At 30.7% G+C, this 11,079-nt stretch overlaps 2 protein-coding genes across 3 annotated transcripts; one reads left to right on the top strand and one right to left on the bottom strand.

Moving 5' to 3' along the window:
* Positions 1 to 1,198: 1,198 nt before the first annotated feature.
* On the top strand, positions 1,199 to 3,881 carry LOC133201765 (uncharacterized). Of its 2 annotated transcripts, none has more exons than XM_061337561.1 (6): positions 1,199 to 1,287; positions 1,560 to 1,698; positions 2,147 to 2,268; positions 2,617 to 2,767; positions 3,008 to 3,156; positions 3,314 to 3,881. In XM_061337561.1, exons 1-6 carry the CDS (start codon positions 1,245 to 1,247, stop codon positions 3,796 to 3,798), a joined length of 1,089 nt encoding a protein of 362 aa, XP_061193545.1. In that variant the 5' UTR covers positions 1,199 to 1,244; the 3' UTR covers positions 3,799 to 3,881. The 2 variants fall into 2 exon arrangements, with proteins under 2 accessions (XP_061193545.1, XP_061193546.1); XM_061337562.1 differs by having other exon boundaries at positions 1,209 to 1,287; positions 1,563 to 1,698.
* A 2,724-nt stretch (positions 3,882 to 6,605) lies between these two features.
* LOC133201572 (allograft inflammatory factor 1-like) lies at positions 6,606 to 10,870 on the bottom strand. Its single transcript, XM_061337371.1, has 6 exons — positions 10,754 to 10,870; positions 9,196 to 9,257; positions 8,999 to 9,065; positions 8,676 to 8,717; positions 8,230 to 8,392; positions 6,606 to 7,818 (listed from the first exon to the last, which is right to left on the bottom strand). The coding sequence occupies exons 1-6, from the start codon at positions 10,779 to 10,781 to the stop codon at positions 7,734 to 7,736; spliced, it is 447 nt and encodes a 148-aa protein (XP_061193355.1). The 5' UTR covers positions 10,782 to 10,870; the 3' UTR covers positions 6,606 to 7,733.
* Between the last annotated feature and the right edge of the window lie 209 nt (positions 10,871 to 11,079).

Genomic DNA, 11,079 nt, shown 5'->3' with positions numbered 1-11,079 from the left:
TTAAAAGGTTGAAAATAGGAGAATATACCATTTTCACGTATTTACTTAATAAATTCCTTTCTCATACCAAGCATGTACTTTATATGAATTATAATTATAACTTATTTTATTTTAAATTATATTGTATTTCATGCTGAATAATTTAAAGGACATTTTAGCATCTCCTTAGATAGTTAATAGCATAATTGTATGATACAAAATTATTTATTTATTTATTGAAATACATGAAAAGGTGTGACTTTTCTTTTTATTTGAAGGTATCATATTTTGTATCTTCCAAAAAAATATCCATCTATTATTTCCCAATTTTTAAAAAATTAAAGTGTTTAAAATATTTTTTTTTAGTTGCTGACGAAATTCTTTACAAAATTTAATAGTGATAAAAGAATTGTTTATCCTTCTTTATACAGTGCTTAAATCATTTATATGTAATTTGTCATAAAAAATATTTTGTGCAAGCTAATAATTATAAGTGAGTAAAAAAAGTACAATAATTTTGTCATTATGTACTTTTTTTAATTTACTGCTACATGTATTTTGAATTCAAAATTAAGGATATGACAATTTAATTGTGAACCACTTTTTCAAACTTTGGGTAATTTATCAAAATTGAGGTCAATGAGTGGAAAGAAGAGATCTTTCCAACCACCGAATCGTTTTATCTGTCACCACATATTACGTCACTTACCTTCCTATTTTTTTTTTATTTTTCTGCAAAGCACCAACATGAACGATTTTCAAAACCATAGTATGTGACAAGATATTTATTAGAAAAATATTTGTAAAAAAAAATGAAATTAGTCTTATTATTAGTTATCAACATTGGCAATTCATTTTTCCTACATGTTTGTTGTTTATTTACGACTAAATTTATTTTTATTAAAGCCTGGCTCTTTCGTTAAATGTATCGTAAAGATATAAATTTTCTTTCACAATATTTTCACGATATTTGTTCTTTGACGTACTTTACACATTTCACCTCCTTCTCGAGGAAATGTCTATCATGACAGATAGACGCATGTAAAATACAACCCACAACAAACCAAGTGTGTCATGTTTTGTTTACGTAATGAGACACGCTTCACAGATTTTCCCAATAAAACATTAGGAATGTCATTCAGCCGGCATTACTACAAAAGACATAACCCCATCTACAATTGTCAAAATTTACTACGATTTCCACAGTCAAGAGGGATAACTCATAGCCGTTCAATTATTCTTTTTATCCATAATCGAGAAAGGCAATGTTCTTACTGAAGACGTTGTTGTGTATTAGTTTTGCAACCGGTATGTATGAAATATTGTATTTATGTTGAAGTTGCTTCTAATTTTAATGACGAATTTCAATTTTAGTTACTTATTCAAAAGAATTATGATGAAAAATAATTTCATATGCATAACTTGAATTGAGTGTTAAAATATAGATTCATCCCACTGAATTGCGCCAAATAGAGAATTTATATCAATAGAACATTATGTAGTTTTCATGTATCTTAGCTCTTTTTATATATATATACATGTTTTACTTACCTTTTATTAACACCGATCTGTCTTCATAGCAGGAATCCTCAGTCAAACTTGTGACATAACTTCTGCCAACAAATGCTGGTCTCCACTTACTGCCACGATGGGGGATTTAGTCCCAAGCTCGACCCCAAAGCATATTTCTCCATCTTTTAAAGTCAATAATGTATGCAGGTAAGGAGAAAAAAGTTGTAAAGCACTCTTACGCACCAATTTCAAAGAAATACTGTATGTGTACTTAAAAAAGCGGGCTTCATATTTTAGCGGCTTTGGCGCGGACAACGATGCGCTAATTCCTGAATACTGCTAATAAATCATTTTTTAATACAATACATGGCACGGACATGTGAAGAGCTAATTCATGATTACACCAACAACTCCATACCCCTTGATTGCGCTAAATTTTGAATACGCCAATTTATGTACACGTACAGTAATCTGATTTCTATCGTACTTTTTTTGCAAGAATAATCATTAAAAGCAGTTTACTAAACCACAGTAACCATATCTTTTTGTTTTTTAGAAAATTTAAAAGTATTTATCTTAAAGATTATATGAAAATATTGCAAATAGACATTTTTGTACATACATTTTCTCATAAATTAAATATATTTAATTTCAGCGGACTTCATAAAGTGTTCAGTTGTTCTGAAAAGAAAATGTCGGCATGCAATCCAGAAGACCGTCTTCTTTATGATACTGCGAAATCATCGAGTACCTTCCTCTGCACACAGGGAAAACAAGGTTTATCTTTATATAATCTAATAGCTGAAAAGCTTGATTTTTCCCATACTTTTATCAGGTGATTAATTTTTTAGGCGTTAATAAAATTTGGGCCACTACATATTGTAACATACAATGTTCCTCATAATTCTCTATGTCTATTTTAAAAACATGTCTTACATGTATTTGTCAAAAATTATCTTCAGATAGAAAATAAAGTAGCAATTGTTAGAAGCTTGGCATGCTCGAAACCATTAAAAATATTCAATGCTAGATTAATCTCTCATAATAAGAACACTAATTCTTTAAAACAAGAAAATTTTCATTTCTTTTTTTAATTTTATTATTTTTTATTTTACTTTTAACTAGGATATATTGAGCATGCCCACTGCCTGTTTAGCGACGCTTCACACAAGAGTATGAAGAAATGTACATCTGAAGCAGTGACTTTGATCCAAAACTTCATTCTACCGATGTCTGATCTCTCGGAATTAAAAGGAATATCAAAGGAATTATGTGGGTAAGCATTTATTGTTTAATTTAAAGTTTATTTCTTCTTAAAATAAAAGACATATTTTGTTATTTTAGTGTATATTTAGGCATAAATATTTATATAGGTCTTAGAGCAAAAATTTCAATTGCTGTCATTTTACTGTACAGAATTTTGGAAATCATATTTTACTTGGTATCATTTAAAAGTGCAATTTTGGAAGCCATACATCAATTGATTTTATTTTTTAAAAACAATTCTCATTTTCAGGTTTGCCTCCGCTGTTCGTTCCTGTCTTCTTCTAACAGCAAAAGAAAATTGTGGGGAACCTGCTGCCTTATATCTTCAGCAATACATTGATGCCACAATTAAACCAATGTCTGACTTTCTGTCCTGCTCATCGCCTAAATCAGTACAAGGTAAAAAGATTCTTAGAAAAACAACAAAGAATAATCTTAAGGTTTTATGTAAAAGCTACACTATAGATGTTTTAATTCATGACAATTCAACTTAATAATAAATAAAAATAATTGAATAATTGATCATAATTCTAAAATATTTATGTTATTTGTATAGATGTGACATATTTTCCCTCCTCTGATAAATTAAGAGGTAAAACTGTGACTCAAACAACAATGATCCCAACACTTCAAAGCACCCCAAACATCCCTAGTTCCTTTATCAGCCCAAGTGGACCAAATGCAGACATTTTAAACGCCATACAACCTGAAGAAATTGTGCAAAGTATTCAAACAAACGTGCCAAAATGTGACCGATATTGTTTTGTTTTCAAACATGACTTATCACCGTCCTTAAAACCGGGATATGATGATTGGTGTGAAATTAACTGTCGCCAGGGATTCTGTCCACAGCGGACGTGTACATGTAACTGTAACCCAGTGCGGAGGAAGATTGTGTGTGAAGCGATGGACCTGAGATTTAAGATGCAATCACGTGGTTCAGAGTGGTGTAATGCTGTTTGTAAGCAAGGGTTTTGTCCAAGGAATTACTGTAAATGTAGAGTTGAACTGGAATCACAATATGTTCCATCTCCACTGTGATTATTTTCAACTGCTTCAAACTTGGAATCAATTCTACCTCAGCATTTTAAAAAACGCAATACTTGAAAGAATTACTTGCTATGAAATCCAATGTTATGTATATAGTCATGTTTTCTAATCTATTATTTTGTAAAATTAATACGTTATAATCATGAAAAAATACTAGTTTGGAAAAAAAACAATGTATTTAAAAAGTGCAAAGTATTGCAGAAGACATTTTGTTTTAATTCCAACTGGTATCTTTTCAACAACTCTTTTGTCTTCATTACTAGCAGACAGTAATTCCAAAATTACATTCGCTCTCTCAATTTTTTAAGGAAAACAAGTTTATATTATATGACACCACTTTATCTTTCTTGGAAAATAACTATTGTCCCCAAAGCAATAAAGGTAGAACATATTTCAGTTTAAACATCAGATAATGTTGTCATTAACCTCACAATCATTACACTTTCAATAATGTGCTAGAATTTCATCGGTTCTAATTAATGAATAACAAATGATTAACTAGTCTTTTTTTAAGATAATGCTAATGTTTAACAAAGTTGTGAAGATCTCAAGCAACAAAATTTTTGTTGATACTGAGAGTAAAAATACCCTCCAAAGGCGAGAATAAGGTGACACGATAAAACACGCAAAATAAGCGTGTAAAAAGGTGCAAATGTTATAACTTATAAATAATCGTGTGACTGTTTTTAAAATATGTGACTTTGTTCAAGTTTTAATTGTCTTATACATGTATACGTGTGACTTATTTTTTGATTGTCTCATAAATTATGATAAATAGTTAAATACATTTTTTGAGTCTTGTTGTGATTTTTGGTTTTACAATAACCCGGATTATGATTGATCTCAAGATACCTGAAAAAAGTACTACATTTCTAACCATCACAGCATTGTGTTTTATTATCTAATGGCTTAAATCGGAGATACTTTGATGCAGCAGTGAGGACGATGCGAGATGATGATTCAATATTCAACGATGGTTAGATGATTTGAAAGTGATAACTCATGGGAATATTTGGGGATTTTCAAACGACTGAATGTTTCCTTAAATCTTCGATCGTTATTGCATCATCATCATTAGCTAATCATCGTATCATTTAATTATCATCACCATTATTATTGTAAAAAGCAATGTTTCAACCATTGATGTACAATGAATTAACACTGTGGTTTATTTCTCTACGTGTACATTTCAACTGAACTACAAATATGTTTTTTTTTTTATTTAACATTTTCTGTTTGAACATAAAATTTATATACTTTTGTATACAAAAGGATGTTTAAAATTATGTATTGAAGATTTCGGGGTATCGTTTTTTAGTGATATTGTTTGCAAAGCTTGTGAAGTTTATAATGTTACTAAATAAAACTAAGATATTTGTTGAAGATCAAACATTGTGCAGCTGTGCGAGATGAACGGCACGACTTGAAAACTTCACATCACCTTGTGTTACTTAAATCATTTTACATTAACTGATGGCAACTAAAAGGGTATTCGGTGATTATTTGTCAGGAAAGAAAGAAGTGACTGAAGTTAGCATTCGGCAAATGTGCCTCCTGTTAGCTTTATTTTTGTCTGTGGTCTATACTGGTTCAGAGCAACACTGAGTGCACAAGTAAAACTGCTAAATGGCCATTATTTTAAAAAAAAATGTAAAGATAAATAGCAAAAATCATTCTCAAAAATCTAATTAAACAATACAAATTGTAAGCAAAGCAAACACTAACCTCTGTGAACAGAGGTGAGATGAGGTGTCACGGAGGAGTGAGCATCCCTTGTCGCTTGTCATGATCGGGTAAACAGGAAAATCCGTAGGCAATTCAGTGTGTTGATAATGGCCTAAAAAATTGTATGAAAGACTTCAGTCAACATTCGACCCACCAAATAGATTGTAATAGCTAACAAGGTCACTGTATCCACCATAGAATTTACAAAATCTTAAATTCAAAGGAGATTGTTGATATTTTTGTACTATCAATTTATTTGTCAGAATCCTGCCTCGTTTTAGAAATTAGAACAAAAATAGCAAGGATAGTCACACTAGAGTTTGTTACTTGGATGTTTTACTGACTAAAAGACGTGAATTGCCAACTAAAAACTAAACTAGTATAATCATAATACAATGATTTCAGCCTTCCATCGTCAACTTTCTTTAGTTCTGCACCGTTATCACATGCATATGGAATCGGTACACATCAGCTTGTTCTGAGAACAATCAAATTTTAAACTGATGCAGGGTACTGGCGAATAGTTGATGTTACAGGGATTTCGTTTAAAGAGAGATTTTCGCCTATAATATTTTCTTTTTAAGAAAATATGAATTAATCTATCATTGGGTTGATGTTTGACTGATACGTTTCGCACCAATTGTTAGGTTACTGGTTTTATACCAATTTAGACTACAGACTACTCAGTTTACTTGATCAATACAAAGTGCTCACGGCGGATGTTCTCCTACTTAAGCCACCTGATCGCACCTCTGGTGTTTCCAGGAGTGCATGTTATTGTCCTGTTTACGATTTGTATGAAATTGTTCAGAGGATCGAAATTATGACTGTTCGTTATCTTCACGTTTTTCATTAGTGAATTTGGAGGATTTTGAACGATATAATTGCTGATTAAGATAACATGTCCTGATCTCTTGATAAAATGTACATAATTGAACATTTTTGCTCTCTTTAGAGGTTCATCTAAGAAATTAAGATATTTGAAAATGTGTATATTCACTTTTGAATGCATTCTGACCTTGGTATTAAGTATCTAGACTAAAGCAAATCCAGAACACGTCAAAACGGATGAATCTGAGATCTATACGTTTATTCATAATGTCATCATATTGACAAACAGAACAAAGAGAGATAACTTGAACTGACAGAATATTTACTGAAATAGTAGGCATAATTAGTTTGATGAAAAAATAATTCTCATTTCTTCGATACTTTGTATGAAAGGAAACTACATACAGGTTATTGACAAAAATGAAAATTAATGAATATGTAATTTTTTATGAACATATATCATTTGAATTTTATCATTTCAGTTTTAATATATACACATATGTCATCATGATGACAATCGTGATCGTGCCAATAAATAACAGGAAGTACTAACATAGTCACTTTCACTGATAATGACTAGTGGTTTGTTATTATGTAACGAATACGTGTAGATTTTATATGCGTGTAGATGGTGCTTACGGTGCGGATGTTCGGAGTACCGTGTCAATATCAGATGTTTGTTATTAGAATTCAGTTTTAGTTCAAATAATTGTCATCTTGATTTCATTTATCATATGTAATAACATTGTACTCAAACTTTGTCCCAGATGTCCGTGCTGTTGCATTTATAAACAAGACAGTATGGATACTGCATGCATTTAAATCCATTGTTTTACCATAATTTAATACAACCAGAATTTTGTATTTCAAAGAAATGCGATTGTGTATGTAAAAATTATTTTATTTGATAACATATGATTAAGGTGTGGATTTAAAACTGAACTTTGCCTTTTGATATCCTGTAAGAAAAGTGATACTTGTACATCAGTAACTTGTTTGTTTCAGTTAGAATCCACAAACGTCATAAAAAAATTAATGTCTTTTAGTCAGTAAAGTTTCAGCAAGCATATCATGAACACATGTTATATCCATCCAAAACCTCTGAATTCTATAATCATCATCAAAATCTTCAGTATCTTAATGAAAATAATGAAAAATAGTGTTTTAATTTTTATATAACATTTACTACATTGTAAAACATTTCAAAATAATATCCATCATTCATTACAAAATAATATCCATCATTCATTACAAAAAATCGATTTGCTCTCTCTCTCTCTCTCTCTCTCTCTCTCTCTCTCTCTCTCTACCCTGATATGTTCATTATGGATTCACTCATCAACACCCACTGTTATGGAATTCCCAACTGTTTATGGCAAATCTGCGAGGGACTTTTTCGGGGGAAGTCCTGTAGGTTTTTGCTTTTCTTTACTCTTTTCCTCAAACATCAGTATTCTACAATAAGATATTACAAATAGAAATTTGTGAATAATTTCTTATAAAATATTTTTTCCCAATAATTTTTCCCAATAATTTCATAGATTTTTCGGCTTAGTTTGCAGATAAAAATAAAATGAAAGTAATTCAATATTGTATTTTATCTTGTCTGGGGATGGGAAGTCTTAGAAATGCATATGACTGCAGCATTTGACTGATATAATTCATACTTTTTAACAATACTTTTTAAAGTATTGAAGAAGAATTATATATTGGCTACCTCTTACAAAACCAAAAATGAAAAAGTGAATAACAATTTCATTTTCTTGAAAAAAGGTTATCAATTTGGCATCATTTTTGCTTTTTACTGGCAAAGGAAAAGCGAGTTCTTTGTGCTAAAAACAACTGTGGAATTAAACTTTAACTTACATCTTAAGGATAGAGTTTTTCTTTCCAAGCATCATACTCAGAAATTCTGTGTAATTTATAGTGCCGGAGTTATCCGTGTCGACTTCCGCTATCATTTTCTTTAATTCCAAGTGGGTCTTGGCCTGCCCTAGCTTTTCCATCATTTGCTTTAACTCCATTATATCTATTTAAGGAAGCATTTTATGTAAATAATAATCTTAATATATACATTGAAACACCTACCGACCGAAGAAAAAAAATATCATGATTCTTACTCTTAAAAATTAAGAAAGTTTAATTAATGTATGTAGAAACAAAAGCAAACTTTTTGGCACCGTAATATCGAGGTTAATAATCCCAGTATTTGCGTTTTTTCAATATAGAAAATATAGGAGTTAGCATTTAGGTTTTAGTGCTTGTAGAATAATTAACCTTATTAAAAAATCATCAAATCTTAAAAAAATTACCGATATCTCCAGAGTCGTCCAGATCATATTCCATAAACTTGGCTACAACAAAACAAAACATGATACAGTGCATACCACATCATTTGTTTCATTATGTTTTCTTTAGGCTTTCTAATCAATTCAAACAGGAAGATTGCATTAAGCACACGTATATTTTCTTAATTTTTTTTATTTTTTTTTTCTTGATTGCTACAGGCACCTATCTTCCTTCCAGCTCGTTGTTCTTATATCTTGATATCTAACGCATTTTAAGCCATGCCGAATTTAAACTTTTACCTACATAATTACAGGCCCTCTCTGGACCTATAAATTTGTGTACATACCTTTGTATTCCACTAATTTCTCTTCCAAATCTTCAACATCGCTATATGCTTCACCATCCACAAAGTCCTTGAAACAGAAATATTTTGCTATCGTACAACGTACATGGACACAGATCTTTTGTAATTTTACTAGAATTTTCTGTAGTAATCTAAATTTCATAGAAATACATGTCTATAATGATATTTATATATCTAACCTTATTGATCTGGTCCAATGCATCTTCTTGTTTCTTCCTTAATTGTCCATATGTCTTCCCTCCTAAAAAAACATTGTACATGTTTATATAAATAAACATTCAGGACCTATATTGAGGGGAAAAAACTAGGAAAAGGATTGTATATTTTGATTTTGATAATTTACCACATACATGATTCATGTACACAATTTAACATTAGATCATTCCCTTTCTTGATAAATATACAATCTATATATAATTTTAGAGTATAAAAGGAAGCTATGGGACTTGATTGCTTTGTCAAATGTACGTAAGTGGTACTTATAAAGCTTTCCGGATTAAAACAGTCGACTCTCATTCATGGCTAATGATGAGAAGTCGTGAGCATCTTAATTAAAATCCATCCACTTTCAAACTCGTAAATTTTCATTGGGAAACCCCTTGCTAACAAGCCCACTGTGGATATTAGTTGAAAGGTTTTATTCTTCTCATTTACAAAAAAAAAGAAAATGTTAGACAACTGCATGATATGGAATAGATATTGATCAATGTCAAAAGCTTTTGTCTGTCTTTAAAAATCAAATCAAATCATCCACATGCACTGCGGCACTTTGATGTGTGACATGACCTAGATACCCAGACATTTTTATGTCACTACAAACGCACAGTCGCATAATTAACGGGATATTTGTCAATGACTTTATCTTCAGCACAGATTAATCCTTTTTTGAGTAGTCAGACGTATACACCATGTATACAGGCAATAATTTTTTTCTCGTCCAAATTTTTAAATTATAAAGATATTACAAGATATTACAATATTCCTCTCTCTCTCTCTCTCTCTCTCTCTCTCTCTCTCTCTCTCTCAATATGGACATTGCCTACACTTTAACAAATGGAAGGAAATAAACTTATTATTACACATAACGAGTCCATCCCTAAACCAGGTCACATCTTAATGGATTGCTTCACTGGTAAACTTGGCCCAGGGGGTCTTGTCATATAGCAAAGCTTGATTGCACATCGCTATAGTTTAAACTACAAAATCTTGTAAATGTGTGCTATTAACATGATTTTTGTAAACTTGCAAACTGTTAAAATTCAAAGTAAAAATGGTATAAAGTTTACGTATAGTCATTGCTACAGGGAGTTCGTTTATATACGTATATACTAGGGTCATTTATAATTATGTCGTGTAAACTTGCTATTTTGAACGTTAAAAACTGATATTAAATTGATATGTATAGAATTTTTAACCTGAAATCAGGAAAAGTAATTCGGTATATTTATGATCCAGGAGTGTTAGGGAAGTTATATAGAAAGAATATTTCCCTGTGATCTCTAAAATAAAATTAAATTGTTACCTTCCTACTATACTATCAAAATTTTGATCAAGTAATCATATACATGCATAGATATTTTTAAAAAAATTAAAATGGATTTATCAAGCAGAACAATTCACAGTCTATATCGAAAGTATGTTTGACAAAGAAAAATAAAAGGAAAAAAATAGCGCTAGCCCTTAAATTTAATGCCTTAGTTTAAAAAAGTTGTACACAAATTTAAGACAAGATTTTACCTTGTCTATCGTTAAAGTCCACAGGCATTTTCTCAAATTATTCCTTCTTCCACAAATCTCAATACACAAATGCCCGAATTACGACGGTCGACTTCCCACAAGTCTTTAAATAGGCTAGTGCCCTAAGTCAGCGATGTTTAGTAAGTTGTATCTTAAACTTCCTGTTTACTGTCACGTGGTGCTCGTAATAAGTGACACGTTCATATGCCCATATGCGTACAATTAATTATTTGTATTAATTACGCATATTATTTTCATTATTTTACACCCACATCATGTTACCTCTTTTAGAACATTTTTTAAAACCTTAATATTCATTAAATTTA

Source organism: Saccostrea echinata, unplaced genomic scaffold (assembly GCF_033153115.1).
Source record: "Saccostrea echinata isolate AGI-Se365-2 ecotype Australia unplaced genomic scaffold, CSIRO_AGI_Sech_v1 ptg000045l, whole genome shotgun sequence".
In the NCBI taxonomy this organism is placed as follows: domain Eukaryota; kingdom Metazoa; phylum Mollusca; class Bivalvia; order Ostreida; family Ostreidae; genus Saccostrea; species Saccostrea echinata.
This window is presented reverse-complemented; position numbering and strand designations above follow the sequence as displayed.

Coding starts and splice junctions, on each gene's coding strand:
- LOC133201765 (XM_061337561.1), top strand. CDS start 1,245: ATGTTCTTACTGAAGACGTTGTTGTGTATTAGTTTTGCAACCG. Junction 1,288..1,559: donor GTGTATTAGTTTTGCAACCG/GTATGTATGAAA, acceptor CTGTCTTCATAG/CAGGAATCCTCAGTCAAACT. Junction 2,768..3,007: donor ATATCAAAGGAATTATGTGG/GTAAGCATTTAT, acceptor TCTCATTTTCAG/GTTTGCCTCCGCTGTTCGTT.
- LOC133201572 (XM_061337371.1), bottom strand. CDS start 10,781: ATGCCTGTGGACTTTAACGATAGACAAG. Junction 9,258..10,753: donor GGACTTTAACGATAGACAAG/GTAAAATCTTGT, acceptor ATGTTTTTTTAG/GAGGGAAGACATATGGACAA. Junction 7,819..8,229: donor AAAAACTCTATCCTTAAGAT/GTAAGTTAAAGT, acceptor ATCTTATTGTAG/AATACTGATGTTTGAGGAAA.